This window comes from Neofelis nebulosa, chromosome 17, assembly GCF_028018385.1.
Source record: "Neofelis nebulosa isolate mNeoNeb1 chromosome 17, mNeoNeb1.pri, whole genome shotgun sequence".
Taxonomy (NCBI): Eukaryota; Metazoa; Chordata; class Mammalia; order Carnivora; family Felidae; genus Neofelis; species Neofelis nebulosa.
Window position 1 is genome coordinate 12,145,240 of NC_080798.1, and position 22,503 is coordinate 12,167,742.

Consider the following 22,503-nt stretch of genomic DNA (forward strand, 5'->3'; position numbering starts at 1 on the left):
TTTTATTTTTAAATCACAACAAAAGGAAACCTTGAACCCATTGAGCAGCCACTCCCCATCATCCCCTTCCCTCCAGGTCCTGGCAGCCCCTCACCTCTTTCCTGTCTGTGTGGATTCGCCTACTCTGGACTTTGCCTAGAGACGGAATCCTACCCTCTGTAGCCCTCTGTGGCTGACTTCTTTCACTCTTTTGGGGTTCATTCGTGTTGTAGCCAGACAGTGCTCCACCCCGTAATATTCCACTCTGTGTGGGTGGATACACCGCATTTTATCATCTATTGACGCGCATCTGGGGCGTCTCCACCTTCGGCCATTGTGAATAGTGCGGCTGTGAACACCGATGTACAGGTGTTTGGTGACCTCGTTTCAATTTTTCTGGGTCTCTGCCTGGAAGCGCAATTGCTGGGTCACCTCGTTTCCCACTCAGGTTTCGGGAGCACAGGATCGATCGTCGGTCCAAGCCGTCTGCCACCTGGAGGTTTCCAGGACCTTGAGCCTCCTCTAGGTGGGGTAGTATCGGCTTGGAACCCCCACCCCCCACCCCCACCCCTTCCTCCCCTGGGAGCAGTGCCCGGCAGGGCTTGGGGCTGTTTTCGCCTCTCCACCTGACCCTCTCCCCTTCCTGGCCCAACACGGATGATCGTGGTTTTCTCAATCTTCTGTGATTTCTGCAACTTCCACGCCCAAATTCGGGGTCCACTCTCTCGAGTCCCGGGTGCTTGTGACATCCACAGTCTGTGCAGGACCGGTTGTCAGTATCAATGGCGACAGCAGGGGGCGCATAGTCTTTGACTCGCAATTTCACCTCCAGGAGTGTGTCCTACACTCGTGGGTCAATAGGAGCTGGGTGACAGGGAGCAAGGCCAGTCATTACGACACTGTAATGGGAAAAGGGCGGAAACACTACAAACATCTGTCCAGTGGGGGCTTGGTTGAAAGAGTCCTGGATGTCCCCCTGGGGAGTACTTACTATGTGGCTGTAAAAAGACTAAAGGCACTTGCTGGGGGCGCCTGGGTGGCTCAGTTGGTTAAGGGTCTGACTTAACCACTCTCGTGGTTCGGTGAGTTCGAGTCCCAGGTCAGGATCTGTGCTGACAGCTCAGAGCCTGGAGTCTGCTTCCGATTTTGTGTCTCCCTCTCTCTCTGCTCCTCCCCCACTCGCGTTCTGTCTTTCAAAAATAAACATTAAAAATAATAATGATAATCATAAAGGTGCTCTCTCAGAATTTCCGGAAATCTTAGTTATATAAATATAGTGAAGAACAGTGTGTCTGAGATGTTACTTAGTATGGAAAAAGGGATATATATTTATTCTGTGTGCATTTAAAAAGTTTTTTAAATGTCTGTTTTTATTTAAAAAAATTTTTTTTAATGTTTTATTTATTTTTGAGACAGAGATAGAGCATGAGCAGGGGAGGGGCAGAGAGAGAGGGAGACACAGAATCCAAAGCAGGCTCCAGGCTCCGAGCTGTCAGCACAGAGCCTGATGTGGGGCTCGAACTCACAAACCATGAGATCATGACCTGAAGTCAGAGGCTTAACCGACTGAGCCACCCAGGTGCCCCTGTTCTGCGTACGTCAATAACCCTCACCTGACAGTTGTTCCAGGGTTATCGTGGTGGGAGTGATAGATAAAATATATTCCCTTGTATGGCAAAAGGGCTTTGTGGGTGTGATTGATGACCCTGAGATGGGGAGCTTATCCTGGGGGACCCGAGTGGGCCCAATGTGATCACAGGAAAGAGAGAGGCAGGAAGGTCAGAGGAGAAGGTGGGATGTGGGCACCGGGGAAGGAAAGGCCAGGTGATAGTCCTTACGCCAAGGAACATGGGTGGTGCTTCTAGAAGCTGGAGGAAGAGATTCTCCCCTGGAGCCTCCGGAGGAACCCGCCCTGCGGCCACCTTGATGTTAGCCCAGAGAGACTCATTTTGGACTTCTGACCGCCAGAGCTCGTAAGAATAATTTTTTTATGTTTCAAACCACGAGGTTTACGGTAATACAGTTCCCCCTTCTAAAATGTACTATTTGGTGGGTTTTGGTGTATCACATTATTAATTTTTAAAACTTGTAGGAAAATAGATGGGCGCCTGGGTGGCTCAGTCGGTTAAGCTTCCGACTCTCGACCTCAGTTCGGGTCTTGAGCTCAGGGTCGTGAGTTCAAGCCCCACGTTGGGTTCTATGCTGGTTGTGAAGCCTGCTTAAAAAGAAAATTGGGGGAAAACAGAGATGACAAAAGTTGGCCATTGTAGGCATTTTTAAGTGTTCATTTACATGCTCAGGATTGTGCAGGACTGAATACCCATAAGTGAAAAGAATGAAGCTGGGTCCCTTCCTTATTCTCTATGTGCAGACGAACTCAAAGTGGACCCCTGATGTTTTTGTTTTTTTTTTTTAATTTTTTTTTAACGTTTATTTATTTTTGAGACAGAGAGGCAGAGCATGAACAGGGGAGGGGCAGAGAGAGAGGGAGACACAGAATCTGAAACAGGCTCCAGGCTCCGAGCTGTCAGCACAGAGCCCGACGCGGGGCTTGAACTCACGGACCATGAGATCATGACCTGAGCCGAAGTCGGACGCTTAACCGACCGAGCCACCCAGGCGCCCCCCTGATGTTTTTTAATAACTTTTGATTTGGGGATTTTTATACAGGACCTAGTCAAAAAAAAAAAAAATAAATAACGAGAGGGGTGCCTGGGTGGCTCAGTGGTTAGGCGTCTGACTTCGGCTCAGGTCATGATCTCGTAGTTCATGGGTTCGAGCCCCGCGTCGGGCTCTGTGCTGACAGCTGGGAGCCCAGAACCTGCTCCGGATTCTGTGTCTCCCTCTCTCTCTGCCCCTCCCCTGCTCACGCTCTGTCTCTCTCTCTCAAAAATAACTAACCGTTAAAAAAATTATTAAAAATCAAGAGACGGAAATAAAACGAGCTCTCCCCAGGGCATCTGCGAATCCTGGGGGCTCATCCCTGTGGTCCTCCTGATTCAGGTTCTTGCTCCTGCACCCCTGCTTCTGTCCCACACGGTGACAGTCCACGCGAAACTCAGCCACCCCCTTGCACACTGAGAGTCTAAGATGTAATCAATTAACTTTAATGAGGTGTTTGGGGCTAGGGATGGGTAGGGTTTATGTACTAGCAGCTTGACAGATCTCTCACTTGCCCCCCACCCCCACCCCGCACCCCGACACTGTGGAGCCCTGCTGGCCTTGCCGCGTCCCAAGAACTTGTTTTCTCTTGTGAGGCAGCTCGGGCCTCATCCTCTGGGTTAGTTAGCATCTTGGCCAGAGGTCTTGCTTCCTGCAGGTATTTCCTGAACGGAGGGCCTTGCTGGAAAAGGGATTCTGGTGCCCCCCCCCCCCGCCCCCCCCACGATCAGAGACTGTTAGGAAGGAAATGCATCAGCTGTATCTGGTCAGCTCTGCCTCTGGGACCTCAGGCTGTATCCTCCCTGGTCTGAGGGCCATCCGTGTGTCTTGCCCAAGCGTGGCTTCTGCTCCCCCGGGACCTCTTCTTCCTTGTTTTGGACACTTTGCCTTCCTTGCTGGGTGACTGGCTCCCATTCTCGGGGCGGGGGTGGGGGGGTGGGGAGAGGACCCATCAACACCAGCACACTGGCTACAGACGATCTCCCGGGACCTGCATCTTGGCAGAAGGTGCCTGGAACTCACGTCCTCCAAGTTCACGTCCACCATCTTCTCAGTCCTCGGATGGCCCCGGGCAGCTGAGTTCCAGCCTCGGGTTCTCTTATGGATTGAGGGTTGGAGGTATTTCTTGTCACCACAGGGATTCCACCGATCCAGGGATTTAGAAGTTCAAGGCCAGAGGTCAAATTCTTACAAAAATTCTCTGGCAGCTGGAACAGTCTGTGTGGCCCCACGATGTAGGAAAGGGTTAACCTTGCCCAAGGAAAGCTTTGGCCCTTTGCCCCTGACTCTGGGAGGTAAACCTCTAAGGTGTTGGAGTGTCTTGGCCGATAGTCCTCTTAGTTTGCCTGGGGCTGTGGGCTACACCAAACAGTCTATGCTAACAGTGTGATTTACAGTGGGGCCTTAAGACGGGGTGCCTGGGTGGCACGGTCCATTAGGCGTCCCACTTCTACTCAGGTCATGATCTCACGTTTCTTGAGTTCAAACCCCGCCTCGGGCTCTGCGCTGACAGCACTGAGCCTTCGTGGGATTCTCTCCCTCTACTTCTCTCTCTGCCCCTCCCCCGCTTGCACTCGCCCTCAAAATAAACTTTGAAAAATAACATAGCGGGAAGGGAAGCAAAAATGACCTAAAAACAGGGAGGGAGACAAACCATCAGAGACTCTGTAATATGGTGAACAAACTGAGGGTTGATGGTGGGGCGGGGGGGGGGGTTGAGGGGCGGGGGGGGGATGGGCTAACGAGGTGAGGGGCATTAAGGAGGACACCTGTTGGGACGAGCGCCGGGCATTATGTGCAAGTGGCGAATCACTAAAATCTATCCCTGAAATCATTATCACACTCTGTGTTAACTTACTTGGATGTAAATTAATAATAATAATAATAATAATAATAATAAATAATTAAGAATAGTAACACAGTGGGGCTTTGAGCTACAGAGGTGCTGGAGAGGACGGTCAGCTCCGTGGGCGGTCAGCCGTCCCTACCACGACGGAGCCCCGGAATAAATACTGCAACCAAAACTCTGGCAGCCCAAGGTCCAGGGAGGATGGCGGGACTCTGTTGTGCCGTCACACGTCACGGCTGGGAGAAATCGGGGCTGCCCGTGCGGGACGACTGGGACCTGGTGCCTGGTCGGTCCAGCCCGGTGCCCCCCAGGGGCTCTGCATCCACGCTGCTGACCTGAGTCTCATGCTCTCACTGTGATCACCCGAAGCGTGAGCGTAACCATGTTCTTGGGCTCCGCGAGTCCTTCCAGTGAATGCCTGAACCAGAGAGTGGTTGTGGGGAACACCCGAACGTGCACCGGCTGCGGCACGGTGAGGCACAGGGGTCATTCTTGAGGTCGGCCTGGCACAAGGGAGGTGGCCATTCTCTTTGGAGGGAGCCTTCCTCCACTGGGCAGGGTGGCCCCAGTCTCTCTCTCCAGCAGTCCCCACGCAGTCACCTGGTGTTCTCCGCGGGCGGGTCCTGGGAAGAGCTGGCATTAAGGTCCACCGCCGTGTAAGAGATACACTGGAAAGCGGACAGTCAAACTTTAGCCTCCGGGCCCTTCCAGACGAAACCCTCCCGCTGAAGCCCAACTTGCAACTGGCACAGAGCGGCGGGCCTGTCCCCGCCCCTCCCCCTGAAGGCCCAGTGCTTCCTCGCTTGGTCTTAGCCCAAAGGCCAACAGGCGACCGAGGCAGCCCTTCTGAAGGTGCCGTCATGAGTGGGGAGGGAAGGGGCGCCCGTGGGAATGCAGATCCCCAGCGCAGACCCGCCAGACGGGGACGCTCAGGGGGTGAGGGCCCGGGAGCGTGCATGCGGAGTCTGCCCGGCAGGAAAGGTTGGGAACCGCTGCTTGAGGCTTCTGGAGGAAGCCTGGCTCCTGACATCATGCTGGCTTTTGGTTAAGCGCTGCAGGTGCCCGGAGACACCCGTCCCCTGCTTGGGAAAGCCAGCGCGGCTGGGCTGCGGTTCACGCGGAACCCCCACACCCTCCCCGGTGCCACCACCACACTTACGCCATTGGCAGAGGAGCTGTTTGGGGTCCGACCTGGGGAAAGAGGAGGAGAGGTCGTCAGGAACGGACGACAATGCCGGAAGCCCTGGGACGAGGATACACGTGGGTGGCAGTGCCCCCTGAGTTCTCAGTCCCAGCTCTGCCTTTGACATGTGGCGGCCACTCCCCACGGAGGTTTATACATTTATAAAACCTGGGGGTTTGTGCCTCCCCCAGTTATGCATTCCGTTGTTAAGTATAAACGAGTATTTCTTTATTAAAACAATTTTTTCTCTTTAATGTTTAGTTTTGAGAGCAAGCGAGGCAGAGTGCGAGCAGGGGAGGGGCAGAGAGAGAGGAAGACACAGAATCCGAAGCAGGCCCCAGGCTCTGAGCTGTCGGCACAGAGCCTGACGCGGGGCTCGAACTCACGGACCGTGAGGCCAAAGTCGGATGCCTAACCGACTGAGCCACCCAGGCACCCCGTAAATGAATATTTATTGAGCATGGGTTCTGGAACCTGATAGGAGGTTCCACATCCTAGCTCTGTCCTTTAGGAGCTGTGCAACCTTGGGTAATTAACTGAACCTCTCTGTGCTTCAAGTTTCCTCAACCATCAAACGGGTTTACTCAGCAAATAAGAAATGTCTACTTTGGGGATGTTTGGGTGGCTCACTTGGCTAAGTGTCTGACTCTTGATTTTGATTTTCTTCCTTCCTTCCTTCCTTCCTTCCTTCCTTCCTTCCTTCCTTCCTTTTTCTTTCTTTCTTTCTTTCTTTGTTTCTTTCTTTCTCTTTCTTTCTTTTTCTTTCTTTCTCTTTCTTTCTTTCTTTCTTTCTTTCTTTCTTTCTTTCTTTCTTCTTTCTTTCTTTCTTTCTTTCTTTCTTTCTTTCTTTCTTTCTTTCTTTCTTTCTCTCTCTCTCTCTCTCTCTCTCTCTCTCCTTCCTTCCTTCCTTCCTTCCTTCCTTCCTTCCTTCCTTCCTTCCTTCCTTCCTTTTCTCTTCTTCCTTCCTTTCTTCAGGTCATAATCTCATGGTTCGTGGGTTCAAGGCCCTCATTGGGCTCTGTGTTGGCAGTGAGGAGCCTGCTTGAGATTCTCTCTTTCTTTCTCTGCCCCTCCCCCACTTGAGCGCACATGCTCTCTCTCTCTGAAAAATAAATAAATATTAAAAGAAAAGAAATGTCTATTTTATGCCAGGCGCATTCTAGGCTCTGGAGATATAGCCGTGAACAAAAGAGACAAAAGTTTCTGCTCTCATGGAGCTTATGTTAATCAGAGAAATAGCATGACCGCAATAATGATCATAGCTTATATACACCCAGCGTGTGGCTTACCGTGTGCCAAGTACTGTGCTAAGTGTGTTACCCGTATGAGCAGGTACACTTAGTCCCGTTTCACAGATGAGGAAACCGAGGCAAAGAGAGCAGGTCGTTTGCCCACGCCGACACAATTAATAAAGCAGTAGAGTGAGCGGCAGGTGGTGCTGGGGACACAGCCGTGACCATGAATGACAGTTCTAGCTCTGCCCTCCTGGGGATCACAGGTCACTGGAGAGACCGACAAGTCCCCACGCAGTGGTGTCCCAAAGTGGGCGAGGGCTGGGGTGGGGGAGCCCAGCACAGGTGCTTGGCTCATTCTGGGAGATCAGTGAGGGCAAGGGCAAGGAGGAGGAGGAGCAGGAGGAGGAGGAGGAGCAGGAGGAGGAGGAGGAGGAGGAGGGGGAGGAGGAGGGGGAGGAGGAGGGGGGGAGGAGGAGGGGGAGGAGGAGGGGGAGGAGGAGGGGGAGGAGGAGGGGGAGCAGGCCGCCTCCAGCTGGGATGTGAGGAGGCAGTTTTGTTTAGTGGTCGCGCGAACAACCTTCATAGTTAGGAGAACTGCTCTCTACTCCCGACTTTCCAGCTGTGTGGCTGTTGGAAGACTTCAGCTCTCCCAGCAAACATTTCCTCATCTGTAAAATGGGGCTCACAGCACGAGGCACTCTGCAGGCTCTTCTCCTGAAGCCGGAGGACTTCACCAGAAGGGGCCATGGTGAGGGCGCTCCAGGCAGGGCAACAGCCTGCGTGAAGCCCCGGGAGTTAAGAGCATCAGGCCCTTTGGGGCCGCCGGGGTGGCTCAGTCGGTTGAGCAACCGACTTCTGCTCAGGTCGCCATCGCTGCTGTCCGCATGGAGCCCACCTTGGATCCTCTGTACCCTTCTCTGCCCCTCCCTCGTTCCCTCTCTCTCTCAAAAAGAAATAAACATTAAAAAAAAACAAACAGGGGCGCCTGGGTGGCGCAGTCGGTTGAGCGTCCGACTTCAGCCAGGTCACGATCTCACGGTCCGTGAGTTCGAGCCCCGCGTCGGGCTCTGGGCTGATGGCTCGGAGCCTGGAGCCTGTTTCCAATTCTGTGTGTCTCCCTCTCTCTCTGCCCCTTCCCCGTTCATGCTCTGTCTCTCTCTGTCCCCAAAATAAATAAAAAACGTTGAAAAAAAAATTAAAAAAAAACAAAAACAAAAAACAAACAAACAAACAAAACAGCATAGGGCCCTTTAGAGAGCATCAGGCATCCTTCAGGGCCGCCCTGTTCCCTAGACATTTGTACGCGGAATCAGTGATCCAGGAGCCAGACTCCCTGAACCTGGTGTCCTCATGTGTAAAATGGGGGAACCCCAAGGGACTGAGGATTCAGCGGGAGGCGGCCACGTGCGGGGCTTAAGTAGGCGCCCAAGCACGGCAGCTGTGGTGACATTCATTCGTGGCTGATGGGCAGGGGATGTGCCAAAGAGAAAGGACTCACGGGAGCGTCTGAACCAGCAGAAATAAATCAGCAACAGGGCCACTAAGAACACGGTCACCACGATCACCACGATGATGGGGATGGACAGGACTGGTTGTGTCTCTTCCTCGTGAGGTTCTGCTAGAAGAGAAGCAGGAGCCAGGGTTGGGTTCCCAGATTTCAGGGGTCTTCACCTGTCTCCCCGCCCCCCACGTTACTCGGTACCCTTTAGGAAGCTACCACTGCCCCTCCCTTGGTCTATACCGTTCAGCAGGACTTGACCCCACCCTGTGGTTCTTAGGCCGAGACTTTGACCCGGGCCAGGCTGATCAGAGCATTCCATTCTCCATGGCTGTTGTGACTGATTCTCCGGGCAGGGGAGGGGGCTGGGACCCTGGCTGTGCCAATGACCGGCAGCCCTGGGACTTGGGCTGGAGTTATCGAAAGTGGCGTATTCTCTCCCCTGGGGCTACTGAACTAGGGGAGACGCGAGGCTATAGCTGCTGGGGGACATCTCGCCTCTCTGAGCGCACACACAGCCAGCAGAGACGAGAGAGACGTATAGGAAAGTTCTGGGGTTACACAGCTGGAGCGTGTGGGTCGGACCATACCTGAAGGTGCATTTTTCAATCAAGTCCCGTTTTTCTTGCTTAGACAATTCGGGGTTGGGCTTCTATGAACTGCAATTGACAGAGCCCTGCCTAATTTGCTTGGGAAGGCCCTTCCCAGTCCCTGGGGACAAGCCTCATGCAACCGCCCCGGCCTCGGTTTGCAGAGTGGTGTAGCCAGGAGTCTGGACGATGATTGTTGCAATGGTACAGGTGGTGAGTTAACAGAGTAAAGAGGGCTCCACTGGTCCTTTCGGGAGGGGGATGAGGGGTAGAATGGGAATCAGAGAGCGGTCTTGTGGCTGAAGACTCCCTAGCCAGGGGACCGCTTCCACACTTCTCCCTCAGAAGGGATCCTGCTGTCACCTCCTCCTTCCATCCCTCTGTTCTCTCCACCCGGGGCAGGGTTGGGGGGGGGGCTCCTCACCTCTGACCAGGACGGTCATTTCTGCCTGGCCAGTCCCTAGGGCGTTGGTGACGTGGCAGATGAAAGTCGTGTTGATTGACTTGTCCACGGTACGGATCAGGAGGTGCGAGCCCTGGGCCTCAGCGGAGGGTGGCAGGGGACCCCTGGTCCTGGGGAGACAAGGACGGGTGAGGAAGCGGGAGGTGTGAGCCCTGACTGTATGAAGCTCACGCCCCCGTTTCTGAGCGAAGCCGACAGAAGCCCCGAAAGTTCCCCGACTCTTCCTCTCGTGCCCACCCCCAGCCTATCAGCAGGTGCCGACCGCCCCACCTGCAAAACCTCTCCAGACTCTGACCACTCCGCCGCCCTCCCCGGCCACCCCCGCCGGGGCTGACCCCCTGCTCTGGGCTGCAGTGGCCGGAGACATCTCGTTAGAACCACCCTCCGCTGTTCAGAGCCCTCCTGTGGCTGCTGCGTCACTCGGCGTAAACCCCAAGTGCTTACCCGGCCACAGACCCCATGAGCTGGCTGCAATACCACTGACCCCACTGTCTGTTCCTCTCCCCTTGGCTCTGCATCCACAGTGGCCTCCTTATCTTCAAAGGCTCCAGTTAGCCGCCACCTCGGGGGCTTTGCATGTGCTGTTCCCTCTGCCGGGAATGCTGTTCCCTCTGCCGGGAGTGCTCATCCCCTGGATGCCAGCACGGCTCATCGTCCCCTTCCTTCAGGCCTCTGCTCCGATGTCACCTCAGTGACACCTTCGCTGGCCACCCTGTTTCAACTGTAGCGCCCCCCTCCCCTGCTTTCCCTCTTTCACAGCACTTATCCTCATCTGACACAGCGCGCTTTACAGTGTTATTCTGTTTATCCTTTCCCTCCCCACTAGAATGGAAGTGCCAGGAGGGGAGGGGATTTGGCCTGTCTTACTTGCCAAGGTATGTTGGCCAATGGGATCTGGCACACCGTAAACAGTCAAAAAGCTTTGGTTTAATGAATGAAGACGCCAGCAGAGCTGGGACGGAAACCCGGCCATGGGGCTCATGAGCCTGAATCGCGGCTTGTGGTTTGAGGCAGGACAGTAAGGGCGTCTGCCAACACCATCGGAAAAGCTTTGACCGAGACTCCTTTGACTGGCGGTAGGGACTCGACTGTGGCTCTGCACAGACACGGACAGGCAGGGACGGTCCCACCGCTGCATCTGCGTGGTGCAAACGGGAAGTGAGCCCACGTTCAGGACTGGTTAAATCAGTGATGGCATGCATCTAGGACGGAACCCCAGCAGCACTGCAAAGGGGACCGTGGATGCTTTGAAATGCAGGAAAGGTAAAAGATTGGTGGGTGGAGGGAGGGGTGGACCGATGGACAGAAACGTGATAGAGCAGGTCCAGCAGAATGTCAGCGGGAGAATCCACGTGGTGGGGTTTTGAGCGTTCGCTGGAAAATTCTTAACATCTTTTGAGTACGTCTATAACTTCCCCTAAGGAAACGTTGGGGGGAAAGGGGATGTGGATCTATGTGCTGGGACCCAGAAAGGCATTCATGCAATAAGGGGAAAGTTTCTTTCTTTTTTTTTTTTTTTTAATTTTTTTTTTCAACGTTTTTTATTTATTTTTGGGACAGAGAGAGACAAAGCATGAACGGGGGAGGGGCAGAGAGAGAGGGAGACACAGAATCGGAAACAGGCTCCAGGCTCCAAGCCATCAGCCCAGAGCCTGACGCGGGGCTCGAACTCACGGACCACGAGATCGTGACCTGGCTGAAGTCGGAGGCTTAACCGACTGCGCCACCCAGGCGCCCCAAGGGGAAAGTTTCAAAACTGGACCTATAGCACAGTTTTTGTTTAGAAGTGTAGAATGATGGGTTCGAAGTATTAGAAGCGGCAAGGATGTATAACAAAGGGTAACGGTGGATATTTCTGGAGGTGGCTGTGTCCACTTGACTACGGGTGCCATTTTCTTCTTGCTCATAACTGGATTGTCTCAAGTTTCCATAATGGTCGTAAGTTATTTTGTAACAAGCACGAAAGCCCAATACAGATTATGAAAGGCTATCCGTCCCTCTGCCTTTTTCTTTCCTCACTCTTAACCCTGACCTTGGCATGAACTTGAAGAAATCTGATTGCTCTGTAATGGGGACAGCACCTGCTCCGTCAAACTGACTTGAGCAGATTATATGAGGTGACCCATGACAGGGTGGGGGTGGGGAGGTGGCACAACCCAGAGGTTAAGAGGGTCGGGTTTGGAGGAACTTCTGTCCCCTTGTGGCTGTGGGTCCCCCTGCAAAGGACTGCGCCTATTGGGGCCCAACTTAACTTTTTTCTTTAATTAAAAAAAAAATGTTTATTATTTTTGAGAAGAGAGAGAGACAGAGTGCAAGCAGGGGAGGGGCAGAGAGAGAGGGGGACACAGAGTCCAAAGCAGGCTCCAGGCTCTGAGCTGTCAGCACCGACCCCGACGTGGGGCTCGAACTCACGACCCGTGAGATGGTGACCTGAGTGGAAGTCGGAGGCTTCACCGACTGAGGCGCCCCGGGCCCCAGCTTATCTTTAACCCTGGTAATAGTGCTTCCTAGGCCCAGAGTGTAGATGTCACATGGGGTCCATGACCACCAGTGCACAGCAGACAACAGAAAAGAGCAGGTATAATGGTGAACCTGAACTAAACCCCCTCATACGCTGTGCACACCAGACAGAAATTTTACTGGGGCCTAAAGTCAACTTTCTCTTTTTACTTTCTTGCGCTTCCCTCCTCATTCAGACTCAGGAGTTCTGCCCCCAGCCCCTCTTCCCTCAGACCCAGGAGTCCTGTCCCCAGCCCCCTCCTCCCTCAGACCCAGGAGTCCTGCCCCCAGCCCCTCCTCCCTCAGACCCAGGAATCTAGCCCCCAGCCCCTCCTCCCTCAGATCCAGGAGTCCAGCCCCCAGCCCCTCCTCCCTCAGACCCAGGAGTCTAGGCCCCCAGCCCCTCCTCCCTCAGACCCAGGAATCCAGACCCCCAGCCCCTCCTCCCTCAGACCCAGGAGTCCAGACCCCCAGCCCCTCCTCCCTCAGACCCAGGAATCCAGCCCCCAGCCCCTCCTCCCTCAGACCCAGGAATCCAGCCCCCAGCCCCTCCTCCCTCACACCTAGGAGTCTAGGCCCCCAGCCCCTCCTCCCTCAGACCCAGGAGTCCTGTCCCCAGCCCCCTCCTCCCTCAGACCCAGGAGTCCTGCCCCCAGCCCCTCCTCCCTCAGACCCAGGAATCCAGCCCCCAGCCCCTCCTCCCTCAGACCCAGGAATCCAGCCCTCAGCCCCTCCTCCCTCAGACCCAGGAGTCTAGGCCCCCAGCCCCTCCTCCCTCAGACCCAGGAATCCAGACCCCCAGCCCCTCCTCCCTCAGACCCAGGAGTCCAGACCCCCAGCCCCTCTTCCCTCAGACCCAGGAGTCTAGGCCCCCAGCCCCTCCTCCCTCAGACCCAGGAGTCCAGACCCCCAGCCCCTCCTCCCTCAGACCCAGGAGTCCAGACCCCCAGCCCCTCCTCCCTCACACCCAGGAGTTTAGGCCTCCAGCCCCTCCTCCCTCACACCCAGGAGTCCTGTCCCCAGCCCCTCCTCCCTCAGACCCAGGAGTCCAGACCCCCAGCCCCTCTTCCCTCAGACCCAGAAGTCCAGCCCCCAGCTCCCTCCTCCCTCAGACATAGGAGTCCAGACCCCCAGCCCCTCTTCCCTCAGACCCAGAAGTCCAGCCCCCAGCTCCCTCCTCCCTCAGACATAGGAGTCCAGCCCCCAGCCCCCTCCTCCCTCAGACCCAGGAATCCAGCCCCCAGCCCCTCCTCCCTCAGACATAGGATTCCAGCCCCGAGCCCCTCCTCCCTCAGACCCATGGGCCCAGCCCCCAGCCCCCTCCTCCCTCAGACCCACGGGCCCAGACCCACCCAGGACTCACGTGCTCCAGTCGTAGCCTGTGGGCTCTGGTTTGCTGCGGACATCACAGTTCAGGGTGGCCTCGCTGCGGCCGAGGTACCAGTTGTCATCATAGCCCGAAATGGAGACCTCAGGGGGGTCTGAGGGAAACAGACACACGGGCTCAGAGACAGGGACTCTTCAGAGCAGCCTAGGGACATGTGGGATCGTGTCATAATGAGGAAAGGCCTCAGTGGGTTTCAGGCTCAGCTCAAGATAGGCCTGTCAGGAGTCTGGGGCATGGATTCCCTCAGAATAAAAGACCAGAAGTCCTCGGCAGCATGGGAGACAGCAGGGTGCTGAGAAGGCTTTTCGGGACCTGCTGCTCTCTACTCGTTTTTCCGGACAAGCCAGGTCCTTGTGTGCCTCGGGTGTCCTGTGAGAAAAGGCCTCTTAGACACTCATAACACACAGGAGCATATTCAAGGCTCTGACAAGTCCTGCTGGAAAGCATCCTGGATGACCCTGCTTCAGCTGCTGTTTTTCCATCCTAAATGTGATGGACCAGGAAGACGTTTCAAAGTCCCCAGGGGGAAGGCCAGCGAGACAGTGTTTTTTTGTGTGGGGCGGAGCCCGTGTCGATCCCCTCCTCCCTCGGACCCAGTGGCAATGTTGAGGGTGCCCCGTGTAGACAGTGCCCGAGGGAATCAGTGTGGCAACTTCTTGGAGGGAGTATTCAGTATAGACAGTGAAGGGAGGACACAGCCCCTTAGATGAGCCAGTGTAGACACCGTCGGGGGCCAGTGTGAGAGAGTACCCAGGAGAAGCAGCATAGAAAATGTAAGGTCAAAATGTCAATGCAGACAGACGTCACAGGAGCCAGGCTAGACAACCCGGGAAACAGTGACAGCTTCCCAGAGCTGGCGGCCAAGTGACGGGTGTAGACAATGGGGGCAGTCGGGTCCGCAGCCCGCATGTCCGGCAGAGATGATGGCGAAACAGTGTAGAAAGCGGACAAGGGGGTTGGCATAGACAACGCGGGAAACCCTGTAGCAATAGGCAAGGTCAGTGTAGACAGTCGGCTCGGGAAGCGGGTGGAGGCAGCGTGTGTAGACTGTGCTCAAGGGAGCCAGGAGAGACAGAGGCCTTTGCGTGGCGGTCCCTGCCTCTGCTCACATTTGGGTACACTCACAAGGCACAGCGAGAGTCACAGACAGCAGGACGGCCTCCTTGAAGCTCTCATGCTCCACTTTGCAGGTGACGTTCTGGCCATCTGCCTGGCTGGAGGGTGTTAAGGTTAAGAGGCTGATGACGTCGAACGTGCCAGGCAGGTGTCCTGGCACCAGGCTGTCATTGGCCTTCCCGTCCGGGTATGACCAGGAGATCCGGGCGGGCGGGCGGCCCCCCCGGGAGACGCAGCGGGCCACGGGCACAGGCTCCAGGCTGAGCGGGCCGGGCGGGACCTCCTCCGTCTCAGCCGCGTTCTCCGGCCGGGCTGTGGAGGGAAGCAAAAGGGACCAGTCAGTCCTCGCCCGCGGTCGTTCAACAGACATCTCAGCAGCAGATGGGGGAAGCTAGCTGAGGGCCAGGTTCAAATCCCAACTCTGTCCCCGAGCCACCGGGTGGCTTTGGGCACATCTGTGCCTCAGTTTCCTTGCCTGTCAATGGGAGATAATGATAGGCTCACAGGCAATGAGATTATGCAGAGAAGGCTCCTAAAATGGTAGTGGGCACATAATAACTGCTTGATAAACAATATTGTAATTGGGACGTGAATACCTTGCCTGGCAATATGACGGGCAGTGTTGGGGACCCAGGCATGACTGGGACAGCCCCAGCCCTGCCTTCATGGGGTATACAGTCCAGGGGGAAGACAGAATTCCCCACGTAGTGGCAACCCAGAGTGGGCCAGGCTGGGATGGGGGAGCCCAGAGGGAGTGCCCCAGTCTGGGGTAGCAGTGAAGGAGGGCTTCATGGAGGAGAGGAGGGCTGGTAGTAGCATCCTGGAGGTCGAGATGGGAAGTGATGGGCTCAAGGTTACACAGTTGTAATGGACAGAGCTAGACTTTCACACAGTTCTGACTCCAAACCCATCTTGACCATCTCTCTCTCTCTCTCCTTTATTTATTTATAATTTTTTAAACATTTATTTATTTATTTATTAAAAAAAATTTTTTTTAACGTTTATTTATTTTTTTTGAGACAGAGAGAGACAGAGCATGAACGGGGGAGGGTCAGAGAGAGAGAGGGAGACACAGAATCCGAAGCAGGCTCCAGGCTCTGAGCTGTCGGCACAGAGCCCGACGCGGGGCTCGAACCCACGAACCGTGAGATCGTGACCTGAGCTGAAGCTGGACTCTTAACCGACTGAGCCACCCAGACGCCCCTTGACCATCTCTTTATCGTCATTCTGGTGATTCCCAAACCTGGGGTTTCACTTGGTTCCTTCCTCATTATTGCCTATTGCTGTAGTGTTATTATGGACTGGAGATTTCTCTTGAACTTGACTCACTGGTTGGGTTTTTTTTTTTTTTTTTTTTGTAAAATACTGAGAATTTTATGTAAAATACATAAAATTTCCAAAACAACCGTTACCCGGTCTGCTAGGTATCTGCAACGAGTAAATTATTAACGGAAATATTACTTTAAATTAAAACTAGTTTCTATCTCTGCCGGCATGGAGTTCCAGAGGGACCCATTGCAGGCATAAAAGGCCGGGCTTCCGGTTGTTTCTGATTCACATAAAGAATCATAGTACATGCTGCAGAATGGGGTCCACGGCCTGAAGGATACTGAAGTTAGGAGGTGGATTAATTTTTTCTTGATCTGCTGCTCGGTATTGTGAGCCCTACCAACATGGTCCCTGCGATCATCTCCTATCAGGACGGCCTCCTCGGGTTCACGGCCAGCACCTCCCGGAGGCTTCCAAAAAGGACATTTTCTCAGGTTTTCCCACGACAGTGGCTTTGGTGTCTGCGGTCCATTCTAAAGCAGTCACGGCCGGTCTGGGGCGCAGGGACAGACCATCCTTCCTCTTGGAATACTTGGCTTTGGGATTGCTATCAGGGGCACACCCCATCCAGGAGGAACCGGAGGGCTCAATTCAGAATTTGATAATGAAAATATTCTGATGCCAAGCCTATGACCACAGCATTAAGATCACTTTTTTGGTGGGCGCCTGGGTGGCTCGGTCAGTTAAGCATCTGACTTCCGCTCAGGTCGTGATCTCACTGTTGGTGAGTCTGAGCTCGACAGGCTCGACATCTCACAGCCTGGGACCTGCTTCGGATTCTGTGTCTTCCTCTCTCTCTGTCCCTCCCCTGCTCACGCTCTGTGTCTCTCTCTCTCAAAACTAAACAGGGGTGTCTGGTTGGCTCGGTCAGTTAGGTGTCCGACTCTTGGTTTCCGCTCAGCTCATGGTCTCACGGTTGGTGGGTTTGAGCCCCGCATCCGGCTCTGTGCTGACAGCGTGGAGCCTTCTTGAGATTCTCCCTCTCCCTCTCTCTCTTTGCCTCTCCCCCACTCGTGTGCTCTCTTTCAAAATAAATAAACTTAAAAAAAAAAATCACTCGTTTGTATTCCTTTGAGATCAGGTAGCCCCCCATCATCCCCTCCCGGCTCCTCGCCTCACCCAGCACGCGGAGCCAGGTGCGCGCGCTCTTGCTGCCGTCGGGGAACATGGCGAACCGGCAGGTGTAATTGGCCTCGTCCTCGGCGCGCAACCCTCGCAGGGCCAGCGACGCGTCCCGCAGCTCCTCGCCCGGCCTGGCGGCCACAAACTCCAGCCGCCCGGGCTCGGGGAAGCTGGAGCCCTGTGTGGGGTGGAAGACCGCCACGTTGAGGTCGTCCCCCGCCGCCGTCCGCCGCGTCCACGTGGCCTGCGTCACCTGCACTTTGTGCTCCAGGGGCGGCAGTTTGCACAGCAGCTCCACCGTGTCGCCCAGGAAGCCGCGCACCTGCGCGGGCGCCTGCACATCAACCGTCCCGGTCCCTGCGGGGAAAGGCGGGGCGGGGGAGGGGGGTTGGGGGAGAGGCGGGGGTCAGACCCGGCGCCTGTGGTCTGGACGCTCCACGCGAGGGGCATCCGGGAGGCCGCTCGCTCTGGGTCTCCAACCCGTCCGGGCCACTTCACTGGGCTGTTATTACCGTATTTCCCCGATCTCAGCATCATCGATGTGTTTAATTGTAGTTAAAAACTTAAACCTGCCATTGAACCCATTTCAAAGGGCACGAGGCCGTGCATTAACTATCACCAATAACTAGTTCCAGAAGGTTTCTGTCAGCTCTGTATCATCAGTCCCGCTGTGACACTATCACTTACAGCATGACTCACTGAGGGGTGGGAAAAGGGGCAGAAACTCTTGAGTCTTAGAATCCATGAAATAACGGTATTATTATTACTTTTATTGGGCATGGACCCCCGATCGGGAGAAGGTTTGTAGGAGATCCTGGCACAAGAAGGCTGGTGATTATAATCCAAGGATTTTGGATCCCTTCCAATCTGTGCTGTAAGGCTTCAGGCAGGTTACTTAAACCCTCTGATTCTTTCCCCTAATTTGTAACGCGGGGTGTGTTCCGAGTGCTTCATATATCTCTCAGCATTGAGTCCCTAAACAGCTCCTTGAGGCCAGCACGGCTGTCAGCCCCACTTTATAGATGGGGAAACCAAGGCAGAGTCGTTTGCTCCAGGTCACGGAGAGGGTAAATGGCTGAAGGGCTTTGAACCCTGGGGTCTGACCTCTAACCCACAAGGCTCTGTATTAAAGTCTTTCAGCCTAGGGGCGCCTGGGAGCCTCGGTCGGTTGGGGTTGACGGTTGAGCGTGAGACTTTGGCTCAGGTCATGATCTCGTGCGTTCACGGCTTCAAGCCCTGCATCCAGCTTGCTGCTGTCAGTGTGGGGTCCCTGCTTCAGATCCTCTGTCCCTCTGTCTCTCTGCATTCAACCCCGCCCCCCCTCCCCCCCCCCCCCCAGCTCTCTCTCACTCTGCTCTCTCAAAAGTAAATACTTAAAAAAAAAAAACAAACTAAAAATCTTTCGGCCTAGGGCCCCAGCACACAGTAGGCCCTCAATATAGGTACTGACTCTTATTGATTTTGTTTTATTATTTTTTAATATGAAATTTATTGTCAAATTGGTTTCTTACTGATTTTAATAAATAAAATCCTACGCATTCTTTTTTTTTTTCCTATGCATTCTTATTATTAATACAGATAATGGAGAAGGTGGGAAAGAGTTAAGTTCTTTGAACCCCAGCACTGCTACTCATTAGCTGTGGGCCTACGCGTGGGTGGTTTCACTGCTCTGAGCCTCAGTTTTCTCATCTGTGAAACGGGCGTGATTATAGCAGAGTAGCGTTGCCGGGCAGATGAGGTGATGAAATCTATGTAAAGGGATTAGCACCTGCCAATGACTCTATCAAGGTGAATAGTACTGTGTTGTGAGGAAGAGGGAGCTGGAAGGTAGCACGCAGAGGCGTTGGGAGCTGGGAGCGTGGAGGAGGGCACAGCTGGAACACAGGACGCTAATGTGGGGTCCAATGAGCAAGTGAGTCTCCCGCTCTGGTGCTTTCCTCCACCAGAGGGCAGGTCTCCTCCACACTGAGTAGAGTGTACTAACCACACGTGGGTGCCTACTCTGTGCCAGGACCTGCCTACTCTGTGCCAGGCATTGAGCCGCTTCCTTACAGGTGGCCTCCTGCAACCCCGTCCTAATGCCCCACGAGATGTGCATGATTAGTATTTTCATCCCCACTGGACTGGACAGAGAGGGCAAGTGCGTTCCTGAGGGTCAAGTCACTTGCCTAGCCCCGGGGCTGGTCTCTCCTGCTGCCCTGGTGGAGGGGGGGCCTGTCCAATTTTGGTTCACTCATTGGGTCTGTTACTTTTTTTTTTTTTTTTTAATTTTTTACATGTTTATTTGTGTGAGAGAGAGAGAGATGGAGAGCACGAGTGGGGGAGGGTCAGAGAGAGAGGGAGACACAGAATCCGAAGCAGGCTCCAGGCTCTGAGCTGTCAGCACAGAGCCTGAGGCGGGGCTCGAACTCACGGGCCGTGAGATCATGGCCTGAGCCGAAGTTGGACGCTTAACTGACTGAGCCACTCAGGCGCCCCATGGGTCTGCTGCTTCTTGCTGGTGCCTTGGGCAAGTTATTTCCTCTCTCTGTGCCTCAGTCTCCTCATCTGTAACTGGAGGTCACAGTAGGACCACATATTGGGGATCTCCTTAAACGGTTTAGGTTGGTAGCTCTACACGAACTCCTCAAGCCTCAGGAGAAGTGCCCTGTGTTCTGGGAATCACCTTTTGGGAAATGCCGAGATGAGGGACTGTGGCTTCCCCAGTATCGTGATTCAACAGTTCCCACACTTCCCAAGTCTGTATTCGGTATTAATATTGTTCACACGAATTATGCTTATTGTTCTTACCAAGTGCAACACTGGTCAGCAACCTCCCAAGACACAGTCTTACGAGATAGGTAAGAATCCCTCCCCACCCTCAACATGTTTTATGGAAACAGAGAGCTTAGGAAACGCTCCTGAGCTCAGGGCCGTCTGACTTCAAGGCTGTATCCCCAGGGCTTGGCACACTGCCTGACACACAGTAAGCGCTCCATAAACGCGTGTGGGGAATGAATGCACCCATGCTTTCATATTGGACACGAGCCTGGAAGGGCCGGCCGCAGGGTAGACCAGCCCCGGGGCCAGCCCCCGGCTCTGCCACTTGCTGGCTAGCCTAGGCAAGTGACTTGGCTTCTCTGGAATGCACTTGCCTTCTCTGTCCAGCGGGGATGAAAATACTAATGCCCTTAGAGCCATACAATAGGGGTCAGAAGCGATTCGGGGGAGTTTTGTGCCACCGCCTTCCTGTTCCCCATCAAGATTCTCTGTCCCCGATCGGTGGGCCGCAGGAGTCAGGGAAGCACATCCGGCCACGGTGAATGGCTGGGCATGGAGGAGTCATCCTCCGCTGAGATTCTCCCATTGACTGATGGCCCTACGGTGGTGTATCGGTGTATCGAAGTCTGGCCTGAGCCCTTCCCGGGACCCAAATTCCTCCAGACCCGGGGCGGCGGGGAACCCGGGAGGCCGAGCACCCCGCTGGTGCAGAGGGGGACGGGGGAGGGTGGGGGAATAAGCAGTGGCCGCCAGGTCGAACGCGGTTACTCACCTGCTCTCGTGGGCGCCCAGAGCAGGCACAGCAGCGACAGCAGCAGCGGCGGCGGCCACACCATCCTGGGTTCCTCCGGGTCGCCGCTGGGGCCGAGCCTCCTCCCGGGTTTGCTGGGCCACCGCCCGGGCTTGGAACTGCTACCCAGGAATCCCCGGGACTGCACCGGCGCTCGCGCGGAGCCTGGGTGTGGAGTGGAAGTTCCGCACGGGTGTGCAGCCCGGGCTGGGAGGGGCGGGGCTGCCCTGCGGGTGGTGCTCCTCTGCGCCTGCGCGCGGGGACTACCGGAGGACTGGGTATGGGTGAGAGGAGTGGCATCTCCCCGGGCTGCGGGCAGAGATTCAGCGGTTGCTTTGTTCTCTTTCATTCCAGTGTAATTAACACACGGCGTGGTGTTAATTTCGGGAGTTCAGTATAGTGATTCAACAATTCTCTACACTTCTCCACGCTCATCATAACAAGTGTACTTTTTAATCCCCTGTACCTACTCCCTCCACCTCCACCCCCACCCCCCCACCCCCCACCTCCCTACCTCCCCTCTGGCAGCTGCCAGCTCCTTCTCTGTTTGTAGCAGTCTTTTTTTGGTACGTCTCTCCTCCCTGTGTTCTGATTCTTAAATTCCACCTAAGTGAAGTTGATGTTTGTCTTTCTCTGACTTATTTCATTTAAAAAAAATTTTTTGGGGGCGCCTGGGTGGCGCAGTCGGTTAAGCGTCCGACTTCAGCCAGGTCACGATCTCGCGGTCCGTGAGTTTGAGCCCCGCGTCAGGCTCTGGGCTGATGGCTCGGAGCCTGGAGCCTGTTTCCAATTCTGTGTCTCCCTCTCTCTCCGCCCCTCCCCCGTTCATGCTCTGTCTCTCTCTGTCCCAAAAATAAATAAAAAACGTTGAAAAAAAATTTTTTTTTAAAATTAAAAAAAAATAAAAAAAAATTTTTAATGTTTATTTATTTTTAAAATTTTTAATGTTTATTTATTTTTGAGAGAAAGGGAGAGACGGAGCACCAGTGTGGGAGGGACAGAGAGAGAGAGAGAGAGAGAGAGAGAGAGAGAGGGAGACACAGAATATGAAACAGGCTCCAGGCTCTGAGCTGTCAGCACAGAGCCTGATGCAGGGCTCAAACCCACAAACCACAAGATCACAACCTGAGCTGGGGTTGGACATTTAACTGAACCACCCAGGCGCCCCTGATTTATTTCATTTTTTAAAGGTTGAGGTTGCCTTGTGCCAGAGCTGAGATTCCAACCTGAAATTGGCACAGATGCCAAATTCTTAACGCCCCCCCCCCTCCCCCGTCCCTTCCCAAACCCTCTGGACTTTGGAGCCAGACAAGGCCTGGGCTCATATTGGGCCAGCTGCTTCTCCTCCTGGGGCCTCAGTTTCCTCATCTGAAAAATGGACATAACAGTACTCCCCTCACAGGAGGGTTGGTAAGGTTTAAACAAGCAACTATTTAGCCCGATTCCTGGTATTATAGTTTGTACTCAATAAACAGCAGCTATAACAACTATTATTGTTGTTTTATGCTTGCCATGAAATAATAATGTTGGTGAGAATAATGATTCACCCATTCTTTTTTTTTTTTTTTTTTTTTTAATTTTTTTTTTCAACGTTTTTTATTTATTTTTGGGACAGAGAGAGACAGAGCATGAACGGGGGAGGGGCAGAGACAGAGGGAGACACAGAATCGGAAACAGGCTCCAGGCTCCGAGCCATCAGCCCAGAGCCTGACGCGGGGCTCGAACTCACGGACCGCGAGATCGTGACCTGGCTGAAGTCGGACGCTTAACCGACTGCGCCACCCAGGTGCCCCATGATTCACCCATTCTTCATTCAACCTAGATTTATTTTATAATTTTTAAAAGTTTATTTATTTTGAGAGAGAGAGAGAGAGAGAGAGAGAGAGCATGTCTGTGTGTATGCGTGAGCAGGGGAGGGGTAGAGAGAGGGAGGGAGAGAATTCCAAGCAGGCTGTGTACCAGCCGCACCGAGAGCCAGATCCGGGCTCGATCTCATGGACTATGAGATTGTGACCTGAGCTGAAATCAAGAGTCGGATGCTT

At 54.3% G+C, this 22,503-nt stretch overlaps 1 protein-coding gene across 2 annotated transcripts; it reads right to left on the reverse strand.

Moving 5' to 3' along the window:
* Positions 1–4,489: 4,489 nt before the first annotated feature.
* Positions 4,490–20,686, reverse strand: PVR (PVR cell adhesion molecule). 2 transcript variants are annotated; one of them, XM_058706949.1, is made up of 8 exons: positions 20,444–20,686; positions 16,909–17,268; positions 14,470–14,772; positions 13,321–13,438; positions 9,420–9,568; positions 8,406–8,522; positions 5,649–5,680; positions 4,490–5,157 (listed from the first exon to the last, which is right to left on the reverse strand). In XM_058706949.1, exons 1-8 carry the CDS (start codon positions 20,505–20,507, stop codon positions 5,086–5,088), a joined length of 1,215 nt encoding a protein of 404 aa, XP_058562932.1. In that variant the 5' UTR covers positions 20,508–20,686; the 3' UTR covers positions 4,490–5,085. The 2 variants fall into 2 exon arrangements, with proteins under 2 accessions (XP_058562932.1, XP_058562931.1); XM_058706948.1 differs by having other exon boundaries at positions 8,406–8,525.
* Positions 20,687–22,503: the final 1,817 nt, after the last annotated feature.